At 59.1% G+C, this 26484-nt stretch overlaps 2 protein-coding genes across 4 annotated transcripts; one reads left to right on the plus strand and one right to left on the minus strand.

The window, feature by feature from the left end:
• Positions 1-760: 760 nt before the first annotated feature.
• AZIN2 (antizyme inhibitor 2) lies at positions 761-6292 on the minus strand. 2 transcript variants are annotated; one of them, XM_072027389.1, is made up of 11 exons: positions 6134-6274; positions 5237-5390; positions 4368-4533; positions 4115-4288; positions 3212-3384; positions 2974-3105; positions 2566-2731; positions 2296-2458; positions 2107-2219; positions 1444-1655; positions 761-1106 (listed from the first exon to the last, which is right to left on the minus strand). In XM_072027389.1, exons 3-11 carry the CDS (start codon positions 4464-4466, stop codon positions 965-967), a joined length of 1374 nt encoding a protein of 457 aa, XP_071883490.1. In that variant the 5' UTR covers positions 4467-4533; positions 5237-5390; positions 6134-6274; the 3' UTR covers positions 761-964. The 2 variants fall into 2 exon arrangements, with proteins under 2 accessions (XP_071883490.1, XP_038023338.2); XM_038167410.2 differs by lacking the exon at positions 5237-5390 and having other exon boundaries at positions 6134-6292.
• Positions 6293-6997: 705 nt separating this feature from the next.
• Positions 6998-14069, plus strand: AK2 (adenylate kinase 2). 2 transcript variants are annotated; one of them, XM_038167366.2, is made up of 7 exons: positions 6998-7157; positions 7700-7825; positions 9549-9659; positions 9760-9854; positions 10486-10558; positions 11146-11341; positions 13261-14069. In XM_038167366.2, exons 1-7 carry the CDS (start codon positions 7038-7040, stop codon positions 13266-13268), a joined length of 729 nt encoding a protein of 242 aa, XP_038023294.1. In that variant the 5' UTR covers positions 6998-7037; the 3' UTR covers positions 13269-14069. The 2 variants fall into 2 exon arrangements, with proteins under 2 accessions (XP_038023294.1, XP_038023293.1); XM_038167365.2 differs by lacking the exon at positions 13261-14069 and having other exon boundaries at positions 11146-11547.
• The last annotated feature ends 12415 nt before the right edge of the window (positions 14070-26484 follow it).

Here is a 26484-nt window from a genome sequence, read left to right on the forward strand (position 1 = left end):
CAGTGCCACCAGTGCTCCCAGTGCTCCCAGTGGTCCCAGTGCTCCCAGTGGTCCCAGTGATCCCAGTGGTCCCAGTGTCTCCAGTGGTCCCAGTGGTCCCCGTGATCCAAGTGTCACCAGTGCTCCCAGTGCCCAGCACTCCCAGTGCTCCCAGTGTTCCCAGTGCTCCCAGTGTTCCCAGTGCTCCCAGTGATCCCAGTGCTCCCAGTGCTCCTAGTGTCCTAAGTGCGCAGTGCTCCCAGTGTCCCCAATGTCCCCAATGCTCCCAGTGTTCCCAGTGCCCAGTGCTTGTAGTGCTCCCAGTGACCCCAGTGCCCCCAGTGTTCCCAGTGCTCCCAGCACACAGTGCCCCCAGTGCTCCCAGTGCCCCCAGTCTCTGGCTTTCAGGGTCTCACAGCATCCCAATTCTTTGCCTTTTGTGGCCTCCCCCCACCACAGTGCTGTGACCGTGGGCAGGAGGGCTCATTAGGGGGGCTCATTAGGGGGGCTCATTAGGGGGTTGCTTATTAGGGTGCCACCCAGCCTTCCCCCCAGCTGTACCACACCCCAGAGCCCACCCCTGTCTCCAAGCCCCCCCAAGCCCCTGGGGTCCCTCCGGATGCCCGAATGCAGCCCCCAGGGCTGGGGTGAGCAGCCCCAGCTTCCCTAACGAGCTCAGCCTCGTTATGCAGCTACCTCCCTATCAGAGCCGGCTCCTCCGCCACCCCGGGCACAGGGAGGGGAGGAAGAGCCCGGGGGCTCCTCAGCCATAACCCGACCATGCTCAGCAGCCATTTATTTCCATAACCCTTTAAAAAAGAACCCAAACCTGTCGGCCGGCCCACCCAGCCCCTGCGGCAGGCACACAGCACCTGAGGAGGAGGAGCAGGATCCCTGCGGGGCGCTGAGGGCCACCCATGGGTGCCAGGACATGGGGTGCGGGCCCAAGGGTGCTGTCACCGCGCCGTCCCCGTCCCCTTGGTGCTCAGATGATGCCGGCCGGAGCGAAGACGGGGGGGACGCAGAGCGACTCCACCATCTCCCAGCCGCAGGACAAGGGGGTGCAGGCGCTCTCGTGGTCGTCCTCAGCCGGCAGCGGCTTCCCCTGGCAGAGCTGGACGGCCTCCCTGCAAGCACGACACAGCCGGGGGGCGCGAGGAGCCCCCACTCATGAAATGCCACAGGGTGGGCAGGGGAAGGGGATTTCGGGGGCTTTTGCTTCCCCAGCTCCATGTGCAGGGCCGGAGCCGAGCCGCCCACGGCTTCTCCAGTGACAAAATGGCTCCGGATTTAAAACCTGGCTCGTTATTTCATAACCCCAGTGGCCAGGTTTTTACCCCGAACCCCTCAGGGTCTGCACCCATCGGATTCACCCCTCTCCCCTGGGCAGAGAGCCCAGCCTGGGGGCTGCTCGGAGCCTCCCCCGGGAAGCCCCCGGCCCTGCTGCCGAGGACGGTCCCTTACCAGGCCAGGCGCGACATGGCGTAGGTGACCTGTGGCTGGGGGCAGCCGCCCAGCAGGGACGGCACGGCGATGCTGTACGCGCCCATGTCCTGGAATATCAGCCAGTCGCCGTCCTGCAGCTCGGGCAGCTCCACGCCGTCGGCAATCTGGTCCTCGGGGAGCCCTGGTGGACCCCGGAGGCTGCTGCACAGGAGGTGGTCTGGGCAGGGCTTCTGTGGGGGGGAAAATCAGGCAGGTGAAGGGAATGAGGGCACCCGCAGCACTGTGCTGAGCGGTTTGATATGGGGGGAGAACCTGGCCCCACACCAAAAGAAATGCTCTTAAAATCAACCCAGGTGGCGAGAGCCTGGACCAGAGTGCCTCGATGCGTGTGGAAAGCATCCGGTGCCCGGTCTGTCTCTGCTCCTTCACCAACTTTAAAGACCAGCCTGAAAGGGTGGTTCTCAAGGTGGTTTGAAGGATAGTTTTCAAGGTTTTGAAGGATGGTTTTCGCCTTTCCCAAAGGTTCTTTGGCTCACAGGTGGCCAGACAGCATCTGTACTGCCTAATTTACCACCCCAAACTGCCTTGCCAAGCCCGGAGGCAGACCCAGGCTCTTGCCATGGACGTTTGACACCTCTGAGGGCCCTGCTGGGCTGTCCTCAAGCCAGAGCAGATCCTCACCTTGTGCAGCAGAGGCTTCGGGCAGGGGCTGTCAAACAGAACGCAGCTGAAGGCTCCATAGATGCCATCACTGAGGTGGTAGACGAGGCTCTTCTTGCTGCCGGACTCTTCCCCTGGGGGAGCAGAGAGGGACTCAGGGGCCATGGTCCCACAGGCAGGCTGGTCCCACAGACCCCCAGCCCCACGGACCATCAGAGCCCGGCTGCTCCATGGGAATCTCCTCCTTGGCCGTGATGCTGGCTGCGAGAGTGAAGGCCGAGGTGACGTAGTATCGCCCGGGTCTCGCAATGATCTCCACCCCACAGCCCTCCGGGAAATACGTGTCCAAGGCAGAGTTTATCACGGCAGCGATCTGGATGGGGAAAAGATGTTCAACCCCATGAGCTCAGCCTCGATGCCCGGTGCAGGGCAGGGAGCCAGCTCCAGCCTCGCTCTCTGCCGGCCCTGGGAGCCGTGTACCTCCTCGAACTGAGCTCTGGCGTCCTCGGTGCCGGGGAACCCCCCTCCGATGTCCAGGAGGTGCATCCGATAGCCCAGCTCTGCGCCCATGTCGAACGCCAGCTGAGCCTCAGCGACAGCCTGGGCAAAGCCCTGGGGCTCCAGGCTGCAGCTCCCGAGGTGAAAGCTGAGGGCACGGTCCCATTGAGCAGGGCTGGCCTGTCCCTTGTGGCAGTGAGGGGACACGGAGAGCCCCCGATCCTCTCCGTGGCACCCCTGCACCTCCCACAGACCATCAGGGGTGAGACTGCCCAGCCCACCCCGCAGAGCCCCTCTCTGCAGGCCAACCTGCCCCAAATTGGTCCCAACAAGAGCTCCCCACTGGGATGCCCACCCCGAGCACCCTGACGGAAGGACAACGTGCCGTACCTGATGCCAACAACCTCCACAGCCTGCTCCTTCGCTGCCTCCAGCAGGCGCCGGCAGGACTTGAGCGTGGCACCAAACATCATGCTGGGATGGGCGGAGGGGCTGGAGTCAGCAGCAATACCCAAAAGCATCCTGCGCAGCAAAAAAAAACACCGTCTTGAGGGGTCTTTGGGCCCCCCACCACCCCACAGCCACCTCCCCAGCTCCTACTTCAGCCCCCTCCAGCATCGGCACCCACCTGGCGTGGGGGTGGCTCCTGGCCACCTTGCCCAGCTCCACCTCGTTGTCAAAGGCCATCAGCCGCACGCCGCGGCTGGCCGCGTACTTGATGTGGGCGATCTGCTTGCAGGGGCTGCTGTAGAAGATCTTGTCAGCCGGGACCCCGATGCTCTGAACCGCTGCAATCTCTGTCTGCAGGGAAATGGCACGCGGATCAGGGGCACTGCCACGCTCGGACTTGGCAAGCTCCGGGACACTGCCACCGTGGCACTCCGAGGGGCAAACCAGGCACTGCAGCCTGGGCTTCTCCAGGGAAAACCTACAAAAACTCAAGGGGATCACAGTGAGCTTTGTCCCGGCAGGGGCAGGTTGCAGCGAGGTGTTCACAAGCAGCACGAGACCAAGAGGGGAGAAAAGAAGTGGGGCACGGGAGCAGGGACGGGGTTTGGGCACGTCTCCCCCGGGAGCTGCAGCAGGAGGGTTACAGCCACAGAGCCATCCGAATCCTTGCACTTTCTCCTCCTGGTGACATGTCCTGCTTAATTACATCCAAGTAAGTGGCTTAACTTTGGTCTTCCCGGGGAACCTGGCTACGAGCAAACGGATGGATCAGGGAGCTTTGTGCTCGGCCCCACAGCCACTCACCGGGGACAGCTGCAGCAGCAGCACCCCAGGGATGAACCCTGCACCAGCCAAGCCTGCCAGCCAGGACACAGGTCACACAGAGAAATGTTGGGCAAAGGCAACGAGCCTGAGTCACGGACCAGCCGGGACAAGGATCTCCGGGCTGTGTGGCGGGGTTTGACAGCAGGGGGAGACCTCTGCTGCTGGAGGTGCCAGCAAGAGGAAACCTGGAGATGGGGGTGAGCTGTGCCGCTCTCCCACGCACACCCTGGGGGTGCTCATCCCAACCCGTCCCTACCTTGTTGGCACAGGCAAAGCCTGCCCCCAGCTCGGCCAGCAGCCGAAGCACTCCTCCGCTGCTGTTGCACTTGACGGGGAAGTAGGGCTTCACGCGGGGCAAGGCCTTCAGGAACCGCAGGTGTTTCCTCACGATGTCCCCCAGGTCAGCCACGAAGACGGCTTGCTGCTCGCTCTAGGACAGGGCTGGGGTGAGCAGCAGCCACGGCCCCACGGCCGCAGGGAGCAGCGGAGCCGCCGGTCCTGGCCCTTACCGAGGGGCACGGCCCCACCAGGAGGTTCTCCAGGAGGTCCCTGGGGGTGAAGCCCTCCTCCACCATGGTGAAGTTGGATTCGTTCAAGTACCCATTCATGGCCAAAGTGCGACGGCACTCGTGTGGAGCTCCTCCAGTAGGGCAGAGTTTCTAAATATGAAACTCACTGGGAAAAAAATAATAAAATATATATTTTTAAAAAAAGGAATGCTAGTGGCAGAGCTCCAGAGACTCCCACAGCACCTCCCTGCTCCCCGAGGTGCCTCCCATCCCTGTGTGTGGGCCACAATCCCTGGGGAGAGCTCCCTGCTGCGCTCCTCCAACCCAGCACCTCGGCTGGCAGCACCAGCACGGGTTAAAGCAGGCTCCAGGGGGAGGAGGAGGAGGAACATTTCCACATTTCTCTGCAGTGCAGAGCTCTGGTTTTGTACACAGCAGCAGCTCAGGCACCGAGGCTGCTCACAACAAAGCCACCATCGCCGTGGAGCTGCTGGCCTCGTTATGCCAGGACGTGTTTCCTCACGCTGTGGCATCGTCAGATCTGCTCGGTGTTGCACGGGGAGACGTTTCCCTGTGGTTTGCCAACTGCTGCCATCTCACCACCCTGCGTTGCCGGCCACACGAGCCCCACGGGAAGGGAGGCAGCCCTGAGGAGGCAGCACAGGGCTCCCCCGAGCACCAGCCAACTGGTCAGAGTCCGACCCGTGCTGGGCTTCCAGTTTCACTTCTGTCCCGTGACACGATGCGTGGCACCAGGGTACACGTCAGGCAGCCCTGTGGCATTTCCTGGCTTGCATGCTTCGTGGAGCAGCTTTAATAACCCTTGGATCCAGCCCGTCCCGTGACCTGAAGCCTTAACATGAGCTCACGGGAAATGTTTCCTCTCCGGCAATCCCGGTCCAGCCACAGGGCTTTTCAGGAAAATGCTCCCCCTGATCAGAAGCGAGCAGGAGACGGAGGTTTCATTCCTCAGAGCTGCTCGCTGCCTCCGCTGCAGAGACCTTCCTACATTTGGGATGGGAACTGGGAGAAGGAGCACCGTGACCCCGGAGCTGCAGCGTGCCACCACGCACCCAGCAAGCACCACCGGCACCCCCAGGGATGGGCGATGGGCTCTGGGGCTCCCGGAGCTTTGTAACCCCCTGCCCTTACCCTTCTCCCCCCAGAGGCATTGCTGACCAGCCCCCAGCCCTGCTGGGGCACACAAACAACGAGCAATGCAGGGGGCTGTTCCTGCAGCCCTGCACAAAACTGCTCCCTTGCACCCCCCCTCCTTACCGAGACCCTCAGGAACGCTGAGCTCCTGCAGCACCCCATGGAGGCACTGATGGTGGGCTGCCTTCACCCACCGCTCCCCAAACCCAGCAGCTGCAGGCTTCGCCCCCTGGCCCCCTCCTCGCCATGCCATGCAGCCCCCCCAGCCCATTACCTCACCAGCATCTAACAGGCTGTGCCCATGAACGCCCCCCCCCACAACAAACTGGCCTCGGCGGCAGCTGCTTATCCCACCCCGGCTCCCTGCCAGCCCCCAGCCCCTGGACCAGCCAAGCCTGTGGGATGTAGGGTGGCTGCATCCCCTAAATCCCAGCCCCCTCCTCTCCCCCCCGTTCACAGCATGGCCATGGCAACAGCACCCAGCCGCGCTGCGCTGCCTCCGAGCATCCTTCATCCCTCTCCCGGTGCAGAGCACAACCCATCCCCTGCCCCCTGCCCGCTCCCACCCCCCCGGGGCCGGGGCAGCCCCCACAGACACCCCATAACCTCACCGAGCCCCCGGTGTGCAGGCAGCTCGTCCCCAGGCTGCCGGTGCGCAGCGCTGCCGGCCTGCTGGCAACCCGGCCCTGCCGCGGAGCTGCTCGCGGCCGCGCGTGCATCGCGTGCGCGGGGATCCTCGGGGGGAAGAGTGCCAAAAATAAAAGCAGTGCTTCCAGGGAAACCAGGCTGCCAGCACACACAGGCTGAGCAGCGCCCGCATGGCGGCTGCTGGGGGGAGCTGCTGGGGCTGCCTCTGCCCTCGCCGTGCTGCTGCCGGCCCCGGCGGGGTCCCCGTGGGGTCCATCCATCCTGAGCTTGGACACGGCTGTGCTGCTCCATCCTGCACACCACAGGCTGAGCGGGGAATTTTTTTTTTTATTATTATTTTTTTTTTTCTTGTTAATTTACGGTTTTCTCTGTCCGGTCTCTGAGATGTTCTGTGCACGGAGGGGGCAAGTGCAGAGGGGGTCCTGCACGTGCCGGGGGCCCCCCATGCCCGTGCAGCCCCGGTACAAATGGATCTGGGGGGCACCGGGAGCTCAGCACCGGCCCCGCGCTGCCCCGGGGGGAGGCCACGCCCCCTACCCCATAAACCCCGCCTCCTGTATTTTAACCACGCCCCCTTCCCATAAACCACGCCCCCTTCCCACTAAGCCACGCCCCTGACGCATAGACCCAGTATATCCTCTAAGCCCCGCCCCCTACCATCTAAGCCACACCCCCAGTATCTAAGCCCCGCCCCTATCCTCTTGGCCCCGCCCACCCCCCGCAGAACCCTAACTCACTGCCCACGGAGCCCCGCCCCCTCCCTCTAAACCCCACCCCCTGACCTCCAAGCCCCGCCCCTCCCTGCAGGCCCCGCCCCCTGCGCCCATTGGCTGCGCGGCACGCGGCCGGCCCGGCGCAGTCGCGGCCATGGCTCCGAGCGCGCAGGCGGGGGGCGGCCGCGGGCAGGCCCCGGGCCCGGCCCCGAGCCTGGGCCGCGGGATCCGCGCGGTGCTGCTGGGCCCGCCCGGAGCCGGGAAGGGCACCCAGGTGCGGGGATAACCGGGGCTTCCCTCCCCGGCACCGTGCGGCCGGTACCGGGCCGCTTCCCCCGGCAGGGCCCAGGGCCTGCGGCCTACGGCGGGGCCTGGACAAAGGCCGGGCCGCGGGGCCTGGTGACCCGGGGGGGAGGGGAGCGGGCACGGGGGGGGGGTCTCGGGCTCCGGGGGGGGATCCCAGGCTCGGGGAGGGCGTCCTGGACTCCGGGGGAGGGGGTCTCGGGCTCCGGGGGGCGATCCCAGGCTCGGGGAGGGGGTCCTGGGCCTTCAAGGGGGGTATCCCGGGGCTCTGGGGGGGGGAACCCGGGATCTGGGGGCGGTCCCGGGCTCCAGGGGGGAATCCCAGGCTCGGGGGGCGTCCTGGGGCTTGGGGAGGGGGTCCCGGGGTTTCGAGGGGGTCATCCCGGGGCCCTGGGTGGGGGAACCTGGGATCTGGGAGGGGTCCCGGGCTCGGGGGGGTCCCGGCCTCAGCCCCCCGGGGTCCCCTGGGCCATGCCGCGGTGCTGAGCTGCCTCCTCTGCTCCTGTCCCGCAGGCTCCGAAGCTGGCTGAAGCGTACTGCGTCTGCCACCTGGCCACCGGGGACATGCTGCGGGCCATGGTGGCCTCGGGCTCCGAGCTGGGCAAGAGGCTCAAGGAGACGATGGATTCCGGGAAGCTGGTGGGTAATGGGGGGTCCTGGGGGGGTCTGGGGGGGGTCTGGCTGCTCCTGCAATCGCAGCACCACAAATCTGTCCCTTAATAGGGGCGTAAGGAGAAAAAGCAGCAGTGGAGGAAGGGCAGGCTGTAGGGTGATGGCAGGGCTGGGGATTCCTGTTGCTCTGCAGGAGGAATGTTCTATAAATGCATCCATCCCCATCAAAACTCCTCGCCTGCCAGCAGCCCCTGTGCCCTGGGTTGGCTCTTTCTGTCACAGTGTTTACATTTGTGAGGCGCTGCCTGGGCTGTGCCTTGTGAGCACTGTTTGATGTAAAGGTTTGTCCTCAGAGCTGCAGAACGTTACGCTCATTCTCTGCAGCTCCTATCTCTTCCCGGGATGTCCGGACCCCTGTGGGGCTGAAAACTCTGTTCAGAGGTTTCGGCTGCGTCCCAGCTCTTGTGTAACCACTGCTCGCCTGTAACTGTGAGATGAAAATAGCCTTAAGAGTGTCGCTGTGCTGCGTGAAGGACACTTTGGATCCGAGAGTTAGGCTCCCTAGTTCATTTTCCAAGGATTTAATTATCTTTCTGAAATGACTGAAATCCCTTGGGGACACCTGAGAGACAGCAAACTGCAGTGACTTGCCCCAAAACCGAGCAGTGCAGAGCAGATCTTGGTTGTCACAGCTGGCTGTCACGGGCTCATAATGCCCAGAGGAGAATCTGCAGGCCCCAGGAGCCGTGTGACTTATCTCCAGCTTCTGCTTCAAGCGTGCATTGCAACAGAGCCTGCAATGTCCCAGCTGGTTGTGAAAGATAGGGACGTTATCTGGCAGCACTGCTGGTATCTGCCACGTGTCTGTGGCAGCGGGCACCGGGCGCTCCACCGGAGTGTCCTGGTGGTGTGCTCTGGCTTCGAGTTATCTCACAGCCTGGAGCCTGGGATGGGTTTTTACACTCGATTATGAACCATGAACTCCTTCTCTGAACGTGGTAATCAGGAGAGGACAGAAGGGACTTGTTGCTGGCCCCAGACTCCTCCCTGCTCGCGTGCTTCCTGCGCCAGGGCTCGTGTTTATGTGCTGTGACAGTCTGGTTCTGAGTCCTGCTAGGTCACAGCAGGGTGTGCTGGAGAAAACAGCACTGCTGCCGGTGAGGAGAGGTGGTTTTGGAACAAACACCCATTGTTGGGGCTGCAGAACAGAAAGGAACTCGTCCCACGGTGTACTGAGGTCATGATGTAGGAGGGACTGCCCAGCAGGACCCGAGCTCGTCAGCAGCTCTGCTGGCATTTACCTTCACACACAGCTCAGAGGGTCAATAAGGAACTCCTGTGTTTTATCTGCCCTGGCCAGGATTACTTAGATGTGTGTGTGAAGGTACAAAGTCACAGGAAATAAAGTGACATTGATACTGCTATGTTGTGAGTTGTTTAAAAAAACAAAACAAAACAAAAAAAAAAAAACAAGGAGACATTAGGGAGTTTGTTGTAAGGTTGACGTCCCGAATGAGGCACGAAGTGTCCCATTAGCCATGTGAGGTGTCTCATTAGCCACGTTGACGCCCATCCCCAGCAGCATTTCCCTGACCTGGGCATGTCTGAGTGTGCAGCTTTGGCCCTGCTAGGGCTGCCTGTGGGATCGGGAATGGCTGTTTAAAATAAATAATAACAATAATAAAAAAATCTGGCATGCGCACAGAGGCTCTGTATGTGAGATCAGGGTGTGCCCATCTCCGTTCCGCAGGTGAGTGACGAGATGGTGGTGGAGCTGATCGAGAACAACCTGGACACCCCTCCCTGCAAGAACGGCTTCCTCCTGGATGGCTTCCCGCGCACGGTGAAGCAGGCTGAGATGGTGCGTGAGCTGGGGCAGTCCCTGAGCAGGGGCATCTCCTTCCTCGGGAATCGGGGCTCCCTGGGCATCTGCCCCTCTGACTTGGTGTTTTTTGTTGTAGCTGGATGAGCTCCTGGAGAAGAGGAGGGAGAAGCTGGACTCCGTCGTCGAGTTCAGCATCCCCGACTCCTTGCTCATCCGGAGAATCACCGGACGGTAACTCCTCTCTCCTGAATGCTCTGTGCCTGGGGTGGGATTTCCCAGTTAAGGGAGGGTGCTGTTGTTTTGGTTCCCGTTGGTTATTCCCGTGGTGCTTAGGGCTGGCCGCGGTGCTGGTCTGTGTTAGATTCCTGCTCTGTTTGAGCCTGCCTCTCCGGGACCAGCCTCGAGCAGAGCCCGTTGCTGATAGGAACCAGCATCCTGGTGAGCCAGCTCAGCCTTTAGGTCTGACAGCTGAAGTCTTCATGCTCCAGCTTCTTGGTGCTGTTACATCTCCCTTATGCAAGCCATTGCAGAAGTGTTTGGGCACTGCTGAACATTCTGTCCAGGGTCAGGCATGGCTGTGCAGACACAGACATCTGCTGCTGTTACACCATCACCCTGTGTCCCTGGGAGCTAGCCCCTGTCCCCCAGCAAAGCAGCCCTTCTCCACCCACCAAAAAGCAGCTGCTCTTGTTTTTTCCAAGCACCTGAAGAAGCCATTGGTACAGAAATAACCAGAAGATATTTTCCTAACCGGGAGAGGCTAACTGTTTGCATTGCAGGTGTCTTTGTGCTGATGACTGGCACGATCAGGAGACCTGCCCTGGCACTGGGCTCCTCTGCTGACACTTGCTTTCTGCCGTAGGCTGATTCACCCAGCGAGTGGCCGCTCGTATCACGAGGAGTTCAGACCCCCCAAAGAGCACATGAAGGATGATGTATGTGAGCTCCCGAGGCCGCAGCTTACCTTGCTTTGGGTTTAGCTGATGCTTTGCAGCTGGAAAAAAAACCTTCTTTTTTCCTTCTCTTGTGCTTTCTGTCCTGCCTTTCTGGGGAGCGTGGGGAGCTGCCTGGGCAGCCTAGGCCGACGGCACCGCAGGGAGCGAGGCGTGGAGGGATGAGTGAGGGGCACGGCCCTCCTGCAGAGCTGGCCCAGGCTCTGCCACGTCACGACTTGGTGGCCTCTGTCCATAGCTGAAGTTGCCGTGGGCTGCGCCTGATTTCCCTCCTGGGGAGCACCCGTAGCTGGCATTTGGTCCTGAGGATCCTTGGGCTCCTTTTAGCGAGCAGAGCGGTGCCTGGGGGAAAGACTGACGCTGAATCCTCTCTTCGGTGACAGCTCTGGGACTCGGTTCGATGCCCTGGGCTCGCCCTGCTCTCCTGTGCTCTCCTGGGGACTCGCCTCTGCAGCTCTGCCTTGTCGCCTGCCGTGAAGGAGGGGCGCAGGGGCTGTCAGAGCTGCTCAGAGAAGGGGGCAGCGCGCCAGGCTGCAGCTAGCTGGAGACTGTCCCCTTGCTTCTCCCAGGTCACCGGAGAGCCCCTGATCCGCCGCTCGGATGACAACGAAGCAGCCTTGAAAACCCGCCTGAAGGCCTACCACACGCAGACCTCCCCCCTGGTCTCCTACTACAGCAAGCGAGGGATCCACACGGCGGTCGATGCCTCCCAGTCTCCCGACGTGGTGTTTGCTAGCATCCTGGCAGCCTTCTCGAAAGCAACATGTAAAGACCTGGTTATGTTCGTTTAGGGCTCCGTCCCAGGACGGGGCTCTCCTTGTCTGTCTCTCTCCACCTCTCTCCGTCTCTCTCTCTCTGTGTCTGTCCGTTTGGGGCCAGGGAGGGTGAAGAGCTATGCAGAGTAGAAGAGGGAATGCTGAAGCCCAAGGCAGGGCTTTGCCAATTCTCTATTAAACGAGCTGTTAACGGTCTCTATCTCGGTACGAGTGTCCGTTTGTGTGCACGTGTGGGCGGTTTGGCCCCTAGATGTCGCAGCGAGCCTGAGCACCGGCTGCCTGCTGCCAGCAGCGGGGTTTGCACCCCTGTGGGTCAAAAGGCTTTTGTTTCATCCCGGAGCTGCAGCTCCCCGGGGGAAGCAGCTGCACCTCCAGCTGTCCCTGGCTGCTGCACAGAGGATGAGCAGGAGATTGGAGATGAGGCCGGAGCAGGGTACCCGATAGGGGATGCTCTGTCAGCTGCAGGAAGCAAAATGGGCTTGTGGGGGGCGCGTGAAGGGCTGCGTGTGTCCTTGGGGGGAGCAGCAGCGGGAGGCAGAGCTTGGCTGTGAGCGTGTGCAGAGCTGGGTGAGGGTTTGTTCTTGCTGAATGTGTGTTATTCTGGGTGACACAGCAGTCTATGAGAGCACAGATCACTTTTTTCCCCATTCTGGTGGTGTTTGTAGGGCAAAAAAATGGGTGGGTGCGAGCTGGGCGTTCATTGTGGACCCTAAACCTTTTCCAGTTGAGGTATGCACCCCAATATAGTGATTATTAGTGAGAAAGGATTTTTAATGAAGTCCCTGGTCACAGCCAGGTGGTCTCCACATGGCAATTTGTCATGTCCTGAGGACAAGAAGTGGATCTGGGTGGTGGTTTTCTCACTGCCCTCTTCCCTTGACTTTGGCCAAGGAGGTGAAGACGTGTTTAGCTTCCCCTGATCCCAAAGTCTAAATAAAACCTTATTGCAAAACAAACACTTTTTTTTTTTTTTTTTTTTTTTTTTCAAGGCCTGGGAGACACAGCTACTAACTGCTAGCATCACGTGCCCTTGAGCCAGTGCCCTTTGTTGTGAGCTCATGGAAATGTGCTCGTTCCTTGAGCAAATCGAGCAGCGCTGTCCGGCTGAGGACACCGCACACCGTGCTTGGTGCCCGGGCACAGGGGAGGGTGTCACTGAGCACCCTCCTCCCAGGAGATGCCACGTCTCCCTCTGCCCCGAGCCGCTGTGTGTCCGTAGCAGGTGCCCAGCCCTCAGGAAACCATTGCTGTTTTTCTTGGTAACTTCTCTTTTGGCTGAAAACGACTCTGTCCTCGTATATCCTTTCCAAGGAAGCAGCCCTCTTCCCTTTCAGCAAACTGGAAATGATGCTAGAAACTGAAAGCAGTTGGCTTGTTGCTCTTGAAAGCATGTGAGTGTGGGGACAGGGGATTTGAAAGTAGCTAAGGGTGCTGATTTCGTCAGCAGCCCGAGTTTCCACAGGTGGCTGTTACCTTGTCTCTTGTCTCATTTTCCTGTGAAAGGGCAGCCCCGCTGCGTGGAGGCCACGTGTGGGAAGGGGGGGGACAGTGCAGAGCTGCTGCAATCCACAGTAGTGGAAAATGTGCGTTGGGGCTGCCCCTGTGTCAGTGACTGTAAAGAAACCGAGTGGAGCAGCTTTTATCTCAGCATCTCAGGAGAGTCAAAGAAAGCTGCGGTGCCCTGCTCGCTGCCGTGCTGGCAGGAGGGGTTCCTGGCCGGGTGGTGCCCCTGGTCTTGGTTTTACCCCCCAGCAAGAGCAATGTGTGCTTCCCCTCTGCTCCTTCTCCCCTTCGTGTTTACTTTGCATCCAGCTCAACAGCCCTCTTCTGCCATAAACCGTGATTCTTCTTGTTTTGGTTTGTTTTTTTTCCCCCTAAACCTATTTTTTTTGTTCCCATTTATTCCAGCTGAGTGACTTCGTGAACCAGATGAGAAACCGCCAAGCTGCACGCTGCTACATCACCCACTGCAGCCCTCCCCGGGGCAGGGGGGGCAGGGAGGGCAGCTGGGGGGGGGGATTGATGGGAGGGGGAGAGGAGGTGGAAGACAAGGGGGTTGGGGGTTGATTTGGTTGGTATTTGTCTGGATTTCTTACTCAGCAGAATCATTTTGGAGAGGAGATTACCTTCTCCTTAGGAATCAGTGTTTGGAAGGCAAAATAATTGTACAGAGAGAAAAAATCCGTGCTGCAGCCCATACCCAGGTCCTTGGTGTGCTCGGAGCGGGGGGGCTGGATGCTGTCCTGGGCTCCTCTGGGACATTCAGGGCTTTTCTTACTGCTCTTAGCTGGAAGCCACCGCGAGGTTTACCTTGATTCTAAAGCTGCTTCCTGTCAGCGAGGACCAAAATGAACAAACAACTCATTTCTGAAGTAGAAAGGGGAAAAAAAAAAATGCCATGGTATTTTCCTGGAAGTTTAGTTTTTCTTGTTCTGCTGCATTCCTCAAGCCTCGGGGCACAGAGGCGGCTCGAGGTTTTTCTGCTGGTGAACTGAGGGGCTGCGGCTCTAGTCCAAGCCTGCCTTACCTGGCGTTGGGGTGGCTTTCCTGTGATCTTGACCAAGCTGGAATTCGCATAATGCTGAAGAAATGCAAAAGAGACTTTCTTAATTGACTGCGTAAATAACACTTAATTGTTAGGGTTTTTTTTGCATTTCTAGATCAAATGGTGCCTTGTCTAACCTCTGAATCAATAATAAAATAACCTCTTTACACTTCGTATCTGTTGCTGCGTCCTCTTTGACCTGCAGACGGTGGAAGAAGGGAAGCAGATGACAGCTGACTAACAATTGGATGGGGTGGATCCCCTGGCCTGATCCTATCTCGAGGATGTTTTTCTGCGCAGCTAAAAATGCGGCTTGTAATTCCTTTTATTTTCCCTGCTGAGAGTGCTCCAGTGCCTTGTATCTCCATAGCAATGGTGTCTGGCTGCTTGTCTCCCATTTCTTCGTGTCTGGTGCTGAAAGCACAGCCCCTGTGTGTCTTGACCCCTTCTGGTCAGCGCTCCTTTCAGGTATTTCCACAACTGATGTAATTCCTCGCCTTTTCCCCTGCCTCTCCTCTCACCGCCGATGTGGGGATGAGCTGAGTTATTTTTCCTGCAGTAACTGCAAGCCAGATGTTGTCTCCTGGTTCTGCTCACTCACTTTCTGCCTTTCGTACCCTCCACCAGTGCCTCACTCCAGCCACACAGGACAAAATCTGCTCTCGTGGGGACTGAGAGCCTCCGTACAGCCCCTGACCCTGTTGCGGGCTCTCGGAGGTATCCCAGGGGAAGGCTCTGATGTGGTGAGTCCTTGATTTCCGCAGTGCCCTTGGTACCAGAGCTGGAGCCCTGCTTGTGTCTGGGGCTTTGATTCGGGCCCTGTGGATGGAGCCAGGCTGTGTGAGGCTGCCTCCTCCCGAATAATGGGGCGCTCGCTCCTCCGCCATGCAGTCTCCCCACGCCCCGGTGGTTTTATTACACCTCTACCTCTGATTAGCATTTTCCCTCTTTTGAAGGCAAGCTTGCGAGGCTGGCACTTGTGGTGTTCCCTCGCTGCGTTTGATGATGGATGTTTGACTACGCTCTTCCTCCCTGTTTGGGATTCTGCCCTCTCCCTGCTTGCTGCTGCTCTCAAACCTGTTGTGCCTGCTCCTCCCGGCTCCTCCCGGCTTTCCACTACGTGCTGGGGAAAATTCTTGGCTCCTCCAAGCTGGGCTGCCTCCATCTCATCCTTGTTTTACCAAATGTGAGGCACAAAAGGCGGTGTTGGGGTGCTGGGGGAGGCTGCTCGGCTCCCGTGTGCCGTGTCCTCGGTCGCTGGATCTGTTCCGTGCCCCGGCTCCGTCGCGCTGACCTTGAATGTTTTCCACAGCCTGTGATGCGCTGCAGGTGCTCTGAATTCCTTCTGTTCAACGATTCCACTCCAGCAAGCTGCTTATCAGGCACTCTTTTGAAAACTGTGTTCATATTTCATACCGCCAATTATTCAGCAACTATAAAAGGGGGAGAAATCCTATTTATAGCACAAGGACCAGCATCAAATAGGACACTGAATTCTCGCTGATAGAGGAAGTGACCTGTTCTCTAATGCAGCAATATTTCTGCTGAAAAGAAGCAGCATCTCGCGTGGGGGAAGGGAGGAGAGGCCCTGGGCCATCTCTTTACATTAAAGATGTGCTGCAGTCCTAAAAATCCATTATCTGCCCTTCTCCCTTCCTGATGAAACTGCGAGAGACTGCAGCAAAGCCTTTCGCTGGGGGGTTGTGGTTAGTAAGAAGGAGTTTGGCTCCCCGGGGGCTGAGCTGGAGCCAGTCTGAGGTTGGGGATCGATATCTGGGCCCTGGCCTCAACCTGGGGGGGGAAAAATGAATCCCTGCAAGGGCGCCTGCTGTGGGCACGTAGCCCAAATCCCTGCTGGGGTAGGGGCTGCGTGGGGGGTGGCACAGCACGGACCTGTGCACGGCCCTGTTACAGAAAGAGCACGGGGCTGGGGAACAAAATGTGAATGGGGAAGGTGAGAAGGGGATGGGATGGGATGGGATGGGGATGGTTTGGGGATGGGATGGGAGCTGTGCAGCTCTGCATGGAGAAAAAGGGTAACTGCTGGGGAGAAGGGCACTGGGGAACAAGGGTAAATGTCAGGGAGAAGGGGACCAGATTAAAACGGTGAGTGCTGGGGAGAAGGGCACCAGGGAATAAGGGTAAATGCTGGGGAGAAGGGGACCCCCCGTTTCCCTGAGCCTGCTGCCTGTGACCATCCCTTCTCAGGCTTCTCCTGGCGTCGCTGCCCTTCTCCTGCTGCACCTCCTGCTCTCGCCCCGTCCTTCCCGGGGGGCTGCAGCGGGTGGTACGGGTACGGAGTGGACCCCCCCTGGGTGGCGGGGGCCCAGAGGATGGGATTCCCCCTCCTGTTGCTGTGGTAACCGTTGCGAAGGGCAGCGCGGTGCCAGCAGCGGTGCGGTGCAGGCGGCTGCGCTGACATCACGGGGAGGTGGCGCGGGAGGGAGAGCGGGGAGACTGCGGAGGGACCGGGAGCTGCTGCAGGAGGGGGCTCCAGGCGAGGTAAGAGACACCCCCGGGGCAGCAGGGCAGGGTGGGCTCCTTGGGTGGCTGCGAGCTGTGAGCCTGCCTCGGCATCCTGCCGGCTCGGTGGTCCTCGGGTAGCGGCGGTGTTATACAATGCCCTAAACCTGGCAGGGTTGGGGGCTTGGGGATGTGGTCAGAGCCTGGCTGCCTGGTGCAGAAGCTCCAAGTGCAGCCCCCCAGGACAGCAGCGTGCATCCTACGGACTGTGCTGGGAAGAGCTGTGTGTGTGTGAACCCCCAGCGTGGGCTAAAGGGACCGCGGAGCAGCCCTAGTCCCTCTGGGGAAGGGGACCACCGTTCCCTCCTGGGGCTGGAATAGAAATATTTGATGAAACGAAGCTGAAGTTTGGAGACCCAGTCTCCTTGAGCTGCATCGAGCTCACGGGAGGCTGCAAGCAGAGCTGCTGCACTGGAAGCGAGCCCAGCAGTGTGCACCAAACTACACATCTCCAGCAGCCCCTGCAGGAAGCAATAGAGCTGGGGGAGGCAGCCAGGTATCCATTTATTGCTGGGAGCTCTTTGGACGTGGATCCCGGGGATCCGCAGACCTGGGAGGCAAAGTAACAAAGTCCTTGAAGCGTTCAGGGTGGCGTGGCGCCTTTTAGCGTAGCAGTTGCGTAACGGGATGAAATCTGCGAGGAGAAGGAGTGAGGGTGACAGTCACCTCTGTGCCCTGCAGCATCCCGGTGCCACCTGCATGCTGGGCTGGCCCGGGGTGAATTTCATCTCTTTCTAACCCAAAAGCTGGGTTTGTTCTTTAATGGCCTGGGAAAGCCGCTGGTTTTACAGCTCTGGTTCCAAGGCAGAGGGGCGCATGGACTCTACTACACCTTGCAAGCAGGCTGGGCTGGGCTGGCCTTTGCTCATCGGGACCCACAGCGTGCCTCTGACTGAGCAAAGTACTCTTGGGGTTAAAAGCCTGGAGCTGGCAACCCCCCGCGGGTGTCAGAAAGCAGCACTGGGGCGGGATGGAGGAGGCACGGAGCAGCACCTTGGGGGAGCTGAAGAAACCTTGTTTGAAATCAAGGAGCAGGGAGGAGCCGGTGCCCCTCTCACAACCATTTCGTGGAAATAACTCGCGCGCTTCCCATGTTTGTGGAATCACAAGGAGGCGTCAGTTAAAGGGCTGGGGAAAGCAGCGGGGCCATGGAGGAACGCGGTCGGGAATGTCTGAGTGTACGAGAGAGCAGAACTGTAACGGGGAGCATAAAGACGCCTCGGTTAGTGGAGGCTGTCGCTGTGAGATGCTCGATCCTCCCCCGTGAAGGCACAGATGCGGGGTCCATATGGAGCACTTGGGAGTGGTCTGGGGTGTCCCTGCCGCTGCTTGTTTTAGGGTAACTGCAGAAAGCAACAGCTTGTGCTGCTGGGTGGGAAGTCCGTGGCAGCGCGGCGTTGGAGGTTTGGAGGCTTTTGCAGCAGGCTGGCGGAGGGGAGGCTGCGGGGCTGTCCCCCAGCGGACTCTGACGTGGGCAGGCAGGGGAGGAGAGGCTCTGCCGGCAGCTTCCAGCATTGCTCAGGGCTGGTGTGGGGTGGGGACCCAGCTCGGGATGGCCCCGAGCAATCCCAAATGGGACCCTGCTGGGCACGGGTGCGGTGTGGGCAGGGTTAGCCCTGCCTTTCTGCAGTGGTCCCCGAGGTAGCTGCTGGCCACGCAGAACCACAGGCACTGCTACGGCTGCTCCAGCGCCACGCTTCGTGTCGGTGTATTAAAGATGTTCAAAACGCAGCGGGGGAATGGCACCAGAACCCCTCCGAGCAGAAAGCCCCGGTCAGCCCTCCTGGCCCGCTGTCCTTCCTGCTCGCCCTATAACCTGCCCCACTGCACGGGGGGGCCGTGCACATCGCAGCCTGACAGCTGCACACCAGCCGAGTGCCTGCAACGTGCTCCAAGAGCCTTCCTTTGTGATCCTCTCCTGCAGCTGTGCTGCATTCCTGGCTGCTTGGTCCCTACCACGGGCTATGGCTGCTGGGCCCCGGACCTCTTTGTGGTGCTTTTTGTGCCCTTTGGCTGGCAGGAAGCAGGGCAGGTCTCCTCACCTCCCCAGAATACGATAAATGGATGTGCTGGGAGCTTGTTCTCTGCTGGTCGGCAACATGCTCTCTGTTTAAAGATGGCTGTGGGCCCACGGAGGCCTGGGGCACCCAGAGGAGCTGCCCTTGTGCCAGGGTCCAGAGAGGGCCCTGGGAGCCGAGCCAGGTCCTGTCGGACATTTTAATCCTTCCTGTCCCACAGGCTCTCTTGGCCAGGACTCCGCTGCAGTGACTGTTTTCCACTTGCTTTGCCAGGGCCACAGGCAGGCACGCAGAGGCACCAGCCTTGTGTTTGCTTTCATCTTTACCTGGTGCCTCCGACAGGGCAGGCCGTGCTGCCATGGCACCTGGGAGCACGGGGCACTGCGTGCCCGCTGCTGCCCTGCCAGCCCCATATTCATCTCCCTGAGCACAGGCTGGAATTTCCCTCTGCTGAGGTAGCCGTTTGTTCAATAGCCGAGGTTACTTGAGTAATCAATAGTTCCCTGTTTCCTAATGGAGATATTATCCTCCTGGCCAGACCGGTACTTCTATCTGTTATAAATGCGGCCTTCACTCTCAGCTCTAGGGGAAACTGAGGTGCACTTTCACCCTACCTGCACGGGACTCCCCTGCTCCTTTTCTTTCCCGTTGCCAGCATCATTTTTTGTCTGTGTAACTAACCGAGAAGGCCAGCAGCACATGGAGAAACTGCCAAAGCCGATTGACCCTCATCAGTCTCAGCCCCTCTTTTGGCTCTACCCTGTTCTCTGTGCTTGCTTCTCCAAGGAGGGCGATGAGGACAGAGTCAATAGGATTCCCATGGCCAAGAGTACTGCTGATATAAAAATCCCAGTCTGCAGGCTCCAGGAGGACTTGCTTCAGCTGCTGCCAGCAGCAGAAAAACTTCCCATCACACGGCAGCACCGGGGCAGGGCAAGACCGAGCAGACAAGGTGCCCATAGTGAGGCTCCATGACTGCAAATAAACCGTCCCTGCAAACAGGCTGTGGCTCCCTGCAGCTGGATTTCCACTGGTTCCACCCCAGGTGGCAGAAGGCCTGGCTGTGGCTCTGGGCTCCTGTTTCCTCTGACTGAAGGAGGCCACAGGATTTTCTCTGCTGCGCGCTGTTAGTGCCTCCGCATCTCTCTGCTATTTCCAAACCAGAGAAGGTCACGGAGGCCCAAGAGAAACCCACTTCCCCTCTTCACTGGAACTCCTCTTTCTGCCTCACACATGCTTCTGTTGCCATCCCTCGCATGCCAGATGCAGGAACAAACACTGGGGTTTGGCAGGGCTCAAAGCCTTGGCTTCTCGGATGGGAAAGAGGCGTTCTTGGTCCGCAGCCCAGAGACAGGGCTCTGCTCCCCGTCCACTGCCAGGTTCTCCAGCTGCAGTTTTGGTGCTCGTCCCATGCTGACAGCACTGTTCCTACATGCCTGGGGATGGGCAGCACCCCTGGGTGCCGGGCTGTGAATCCTGCAGGAAACCCAAAGAGGGTGGGAGGGAAGAGCTGGGGCAGGAGCCAGCGCGACGTGAGCCCCAGCACGCTGCCCTGAGAAAGCTTTTCCCCAAATATGTGTGACTGCAGGGGGGCAGGGAAAGGCGAAGGGGGGCCGTGCAAAGCCAGACTGCCTCCCCTTTGTTTGAAGAGGGCTGTTATTGCCAACAGTTGCCCGCCGAGAGACTGCTGGGCTTGTGCTGGAGAGGGATCCTGTAACTCAGAGGCAGCTGGGAGGCACTTGGCAGCTCCCCCTGGTTTCAGTGGCAGGCGCTGGGCTTTTCCTAGCGCTCAGGGGTGCCAGGAGGGCAGCCTGGATCAGAGGGGCCGGGCCTGGACATAGCTGCTGCCTCCCTGGTAGAAGGATGCTGTGGAGCAACAAACAGCAGGGCCTTGTTCCTGAGGAGCACCTCGGGTCTCGGCGCACCCTGATCACCCCACAGACCCTCTGCTCACTTCACAGCCCAGGCTCCTCGGGCAGAGTGGGGACCAGTCTGCTCGAGCACAGGCTAAGGCACCCCATGGGGTCAGCCCTGGGAGGGCAGAGGGCTTTTGGGGGTGGCGAGGGATGGGGCTGGGAGCGGAGGCAGGGAGAGGAGGAATTTCCTGGCTGCGCTCCGCGTGAAGCCCACGTGGGCCCTGCTTGAAGAGAAGTCGGAGAGAACGGGCTTTGTGGTCATGGGAGAAGGAAGGGGAGGGTTGGTGGCAAACCTCAGCAGGACAAACCCCGTCCACGTTTCCCTGCCGGCCCAGGAAGGCAGGACCAGGACGTGCCAACCTGCAGCCTCGTGCTGTGCAGGGTGACAGCAGTGAGCAGTGCACGGGGCCACGGGGAGCAGCTCCGCACCGAGCCAGGCTACGGGCCCTGACTGAGCCAATTTTTGGTGAGAAGCTCATGCATTTCCCACCTGGTTAGTGCTGGCTCAGCCCTCTGGAAAATGACACACGTTTTCCTGGCTGCGGGGCCAGAGGGCTGTGCCCTGCCCTGGCTGCCGACGGGAGGTGCTGCTGGCAGGGACCAGAACCGCTCCTTTCCCCCTTCTCACAGCTGTTACTGGTTATGAAAATGGGAACATTCCCCAGCCAGTTCTCAGCAGAAACTGCCCTTTCCAGGGCTGACCGCATGGGCTGTTTCTTCCTCCTCCCCCCTCTTTGCTGTCACAGATTTGGGTACGCTTTGGCCCCTTCCCTGCTCCCTCTGCTCACAAGCTCACAGGAGAGGCCCGCAGCTGTAGCCACATTTATTCCTTGGCCAGTTCTCTCCCCAAAGCACTGGGAAAGAAACCAGAGACATCGGGATCTGTCTTGCTGGAGGGATTTACTCCACAAGCCGTCAGTCTGAATGTGACTCCTGCTCCTGACCCCGGCACTGTCCTGTCCCTGCTGCACGTGAGGGTGATTGCACCAGGCAGCAGAGCGGTGGGGATGCTGCCACGGCATCTGACGGGAAATTCCTTATTTAATGTAATTCTGCGTTTCTTGTCACAGCCCACGCGAGTATCCACCGTATGGATAAGGGAGCACTGGGCAGAGCTTAGTGAAGACAGGAGGGAGCCAGCAGGGCTCAGTGCTGAAGGGAGCTGTGCAGATCCAAAGCCTAGCGGGCTGCACAGAGGGGCCACACGACCCAGCAGGTGGAGAGTTTCTCGGAAAGCCCAAATGGTGCAACTGCGTTAATTCAGAAAGAAGTTTTCTGGCTAATGCCAAGGTCAGTCTGAGTAAGTCCTTCCACTCTCTGTTCCACTTTTGTTATGCCGTGAGGCAGGAAGCTGAAAACTCCCAGGCTGATTTTGGGAGTGGAGCAGGCGAACGCCCTGGTTCTGGGTAAGGCAGGCAGGTTAGCACCAGGCCCCGCTGCGCTCACTTCCCTTCCTGGCTCCTGACAGCACAGACAGACAAAATTTCCTCACTCTTTATTTCACAGCTCAGGGAAAATTTCTGCCTCTGGTGCCGAGTTAAAGAAAAAGTCGGTAAATTCAGGAGGAAATGCTGCTTCATTAGGCAAGATGCTAACCTTTGGAATTGCTTTGAGTTTGTTGAGTCAAGTATAACCGGCTTGAAAATAATCTTGATGATTTTATGACCTTTAATAAGTCTGTACTTCTGTACCCAGACAAGGGTCATCAGAGTGCTTCAAGACATGACCAGATCCCCTTAGGAACCAGGGAAGAATTCTCCTCCTGTCCTTCCCTGTCCAGCTGTGATTGCCATTGCTCCCCAGGCCATCGCAGTGTGTCATGGAGTGCTGAATACACTGTGTGGCCTGTTCCCATGAACCCCACTTTGGGGTACCCTAAGCTTTGCCTCCTTTTGTTATTTGGGGGAAAGAAGCACCAAAACTGTGTCCTCAGCAGCAGACGCAGGGTTGGAGCCTCGTTCTCCCGGATGGTCCTGAGGAGATCTGGGGGGTTCGGGTCTCTCCCCACAATGGCAGCAACCTCCTGGCAAGTCAGGGAGTGTGGATGTGTCTCTTCCCATGCCAAGATGAAAACAGTCCCCTTACTTTTCCTATTTCCCCTTTACTGTCCCCAGCACAGGGCTGTGATGGTGGCGGGGGGCTCTATGTGGGTGCTGGTTCACAGCGACCTTCCCATGGCATTGCTGGAGGGGTCCAGGGAAGGAGAGACCCCGCTGATGGGAGACTTGTCCTTGTCTTTGGATGTTCCCCTAAGGCTTTCCTCTTCCCAAATGTCAGCTGGTGCAGCATCGGGGCTCAAACCTCCTTTGGAGCCCAGTAGCCCTGGAGACAGGCCTCCGCCACCACCCGGCCGTGACAGCAGGTCCCTGGTGCTCAGTGCACCGGGGCTTTCTCCCATTAGTAGGTCACGCTGAGCTCTGGATTATGCCCAGGCAGCACGGACAGTGTGACACGCGAGCCCTGAAATGGCAGCGCCTGCTCCACTACGCTGCAAAATAGGTCGTGCATCAGCAAATGAAAAAGGACAGATGGTGTCTGCTAATACAGCTTAGTTTATGGCCTGCAGGATTAACTCACTAGTTGTCGTGCCCGCAGAAAATAGGAAATGGGTGGGTTGGGTGGAGGAAACGTGGTGTGCCCAGCCCTACCTGTGTTTGTAGGGTGCACCAGCTGGAAAGGATGTCAGAGATGCTACAGGGTTTTGAGATGCTGCTGAAGGGCTGCCAGCATCTCTTTTGGGGTCTGAGGCCAGCGCCTCGTACCAAGCTTTCCCATCCAGCTCCAGTTCCCACACTCCCACTGCAAAGGTCAGCACCGTAAGGGGAAAGATGCTGAGCTGTGCAGGGACCCCCAGCAGAGATGGGGGCAGCATCTGAGGTCTGCGCACCAGTAACCACTCTGCAGGAGAAGCCCACAGCTTCCTGCCCTGCACGGGCTGGGGACAATCTCCAGTTCAGCCTTTTGAACTCCCGAGCACCCACGTGTCTGCAGGAGCGAGACAGAAAGCTGAGGCAGAAGCCTCAGGTCTTTTCAATGCCTTCTCTGTGACACACTGTTCTCCTTTCCTGGAAATCAGGCCAATGCCTCAGTCTGTGCTCACTGCAGAAGTCAAGCCCCGTGCCAGCGCTGTAACTTCTCTGCATCTGCTGTCTGCGGGCAGAACAAACCCCCCCAGTCCCGCACAAATTGTCCTCCTGAAGGTTTCACCTTGATTCTCGCCACCTCTACTGTTGCCAGGTTTGCTCACGTCCTGCAGGATGCCAAGCACCCCAAAAAACAGCTGCCATTGCGGAGAGAGAAGAGCCCCCAGTGCCAACACCTGGCTCCTGCCCCTCCGTGTCCCTTGGTGTCCCCACCGAGTGCCGGCCACTGAGCCCCGACGGGCAGCTGCCTCCCGCTGCCAGAGGCGTTTGTCACCCCCACCTTCTCCTAACCACAACCAGCTGTCACAGGCGCTGGGGTTTTCTCCAGTGACTAATTTGCCTGTGTTTATGCCAACACCAAACACATAATTGTCTGTTTAACAGCTCGGGTGAGGAGGGAGTCTGGCTGCTTCCTTGTATCGTAGGGATCAGAGCATGGCAGATCCCGATGGCAGCACCCTACTGAGCTAAACCTTCTCAGCTGTAAATCCCGTATCGTGAGGGATAGCAGGTCACCAGGAAGAGTGAATGGAGAGCAGGGATCATTGTCACTTCCATCCGCAAATCTGTACAGTGAGTGCGCGGGACGGCAGGTATACAAACAAATCAGAACAGCCTGTGCTTTTGTTACAAAAGGAAACGCTTCTTTTGTGGAGGTGAAAAGCATGTCAGATTACTATTATAAGCAGTTGCTTAACGCTCCCACCTTTACGTCACTGCTGAAGTAATCGGGAGTTATCTCTGCGCCCTTGCTCGGGCTCTCCTTTCAGGGCAGTGCACCCAGAGCAGGGCCATGCCCGTGGCCCAGCTGAGCCCGGGGGGGGGCAGGATGGGGGGCTACACTGGCTCTCAAGCCTCCAAGCTTTTCCCCCTCACGATCTCCCCACCTCCCACCGCTTTTATCAGCTGCTGACAAGCCTTGCCGGGTGCGTAGGTGGCTCCCAAGCTCACAGGATGATTCCCCACTCCCCCCCTCCACCCCTACGAGCACTCAGGATTTCGAGGAGGGGGAGCACGCCGCTCCCCCGTCTGCAAGCCTGGTCGGCCAGAGCCGCACGATGCTTTCACAGCACTCCATGTGGTGATTCTCTCCCAGGATTTCACATGACAGCATCTTCCATGGAAAGCCACAGCAGGGAGGAGAACGTGGCGGTGCTCTGCGCGGGGGTGTTCCGAGGGAGAGGAGTGGGATGGGGAGGTGGAGGGGAGAGGAGGTGCAGCCGCAGAGCAAACTGGAGCAATCCTCTGGAGAAAGCCCTGAATTTCTGAACCCAGGGCTCCCGTCTCCTGCCTTTTGCTCTTTGTTTGAAAGAATGTCAGTCCTTGTTAAGTCCAGCAGGGACAAAGGGAATCGAGCAGAATCATCTCTTCCTTCTGTGAGCACATCCCATGGGGCCACAAGAGGCAAACAGAACATGAACTAACTAGATCAATCCAGAAAGCGTGTGCGGAGCTGCACTCTGGGGAGAGCCCTCCCCAGCCACTGGTGTCCTCCCTGGACAGAAATAAATGTCCGTTAATGACATCTCCATCTGAGAAATGATCAGAGTGCATTGTCATTACAAGCCAGTGGTTCCCCAGGGCTGTGCAGAAAATGACCCCAACTAGGCTCAGATCTCGAGGACACAGCTGCTACCTCGTGTATGCAAAGCGTCCGTCCCCACAGGTCTCAAAGCCCTGGGTTAAGCCTCACTGAACCCCTCACGGACCAAGGCTGCCACCCCTGCCCTGCACACTGGAGACCTGGGATGCCAGGAGGAGGAACAAGGGATGCCCGTGCTGTTCTCCTGCCAAAACAATTCGGGGCAGGGGCCGGGATGAGGTCCCCGCTGCACCGCTGAGAGGTCTAAAGCTATTTTTGTGTGACGTGGGTCTGTCTGTCCCTCTCACCTCCATCTCGGTGCTGAGACGATGGCAGCCTCTCAGGTTTGTCTGCAGGGTGCCCGGGCTGTTCCCCGTGATGTGTCACCTACAGTTTGGCCTTGGGGAAGCTCAGTGCACCCAGATCCCATTAAAAGCCCTGGCTGTGCCACCCCAGCAGGGCCGAATGTCTCATCCTGCTCAGAGACTGGAGCTGAGTCACTCCAGAGGCTCCCCATCCAGCAACAAGAAAGATTTCCTCTGTTCCTGCTCCTGGGGTATTCCCCTCCTTCCCCATCCCATCTTGGATGTGGACATTTCAGGGAGCAGCGACGTGAGCTGGATTTCCTCTAAACTCCATCTGCTCTGAAACATGGCCCGTGAGCTGTGAATCTCCCTGTCCCTGTTTGGGCAAAGAGGGAGAAAACCTGAGGAGAGCGACGTACTTCTAGAGAAAAATCAGCTCCAGGGAGGGGTTCTTACAGTGCCAAAACAACCTGGGGGTCTCAGGCACCTTGGATCTCCGTGTGCCTCCAAACAGCTGCTTCGGACCCCTCTGTGCCCTGCGGACAGGAGCAGCGGGCAGGTATTTACCAGCCCTGGGAGATCTGGGTAACCAGCACAGGGGCTGCCAGGCGACGGGGACACACCAGGAGCCGGCGTTTCTATTTCACCGGCTGCAAACCAAAGGTGGTGAAAAACCAAAGCCTGCCGGGCCACACCACAGCAACATTCCCGTCCACGGCACCCAGCTGCCTCCATGCAAATGCTCCCGGTCTGAGAGCGGAGTTTCACAATCCCTTCCCGGCAGCCAGCCTCTGCTTTCACTCTCTGAATGACAGAGGGGAGTTTTCATTACATCACTGAGGGTTCTTCCTCCCTGAAGCCGGCAGCAGAGCCCTCACCCTGCTTCGCAGGGGTTTTTGGGCTGTGGGTGGCGAGGCAGTTCTCTGGAAAGCAGCCCCGTGCCTCTCGTAGCAGGTCCAGCCCTGCTCAGCCTCCCCCCTGCTCCCGTCCAGGCGGTGACCGGCACCGGGCAGTGAGCGTTGGCTGCAGCCGGTGCCTGGATGAAGCTCTCCCCGCACTGCTGCTGGAAGCCTTCCTGGGAGCCACGGCGTTTTCAGGCA

Source organism: Anas platyrhynchos, chromosome 24, assembly GCF_047663525.1.
Source record: "Anas platyrhynchos isolate ZD024472 breed Pekin duck chromosome 24, IASCAAS_PekinDuck_T2T, whole genome shotgun sequence".
Classification (NCBI taxonomy): Eukaryota; Metazoa; Chordata; class Aves; order Anseriformes; family Anatidae; genus Anas; species Anas platyrhynchos.

Coding starts and splice junctions, on each gene's coding strand:
- AZIN2 (XM_038167410.2), bottom strand. CDS start 4,466: ATGAATGGGTACTTGAACGAATCCAACTTCACCATGGTGGAGGAGGGC. Junction 4,289..4,367: donor TGGTGGGGCCGTGCCCCTCG/GTAAGGGCCAGG, acceptor GCCCTGTCCTAG/AGCGAGCAGCAAGCCGTCTT. Junction 1,656..2,106: donor CGAAGCCTCTGCTGCACAAG/GTGAGGATCTGC, acceptor TCCCCCCCACAG/AAGCCCTGCCCAGACCACCT.
- AK2 (XM_038167365.2), top strand. CDS start 7,038: ATGGCTCCGAGCGCGCAGGCGGGGGGCGGCCGCGGGCAGGCCCCGGGC. Junction 9,660..9,759: donor CGGTGAAGCAGGCTGAGATG/GTGCGTGAGCTG, acceptor TTTTTGTTGTAG/CTGGATGAGCTCCTGGAGAA. Junction 10,559..11,145: donor AAGAGCACATGAAGGATGAT/GTATGTGAGCTC, acceptor TGCTTCTCCCAG/GTCACCGGAGAGCCCCTGAT.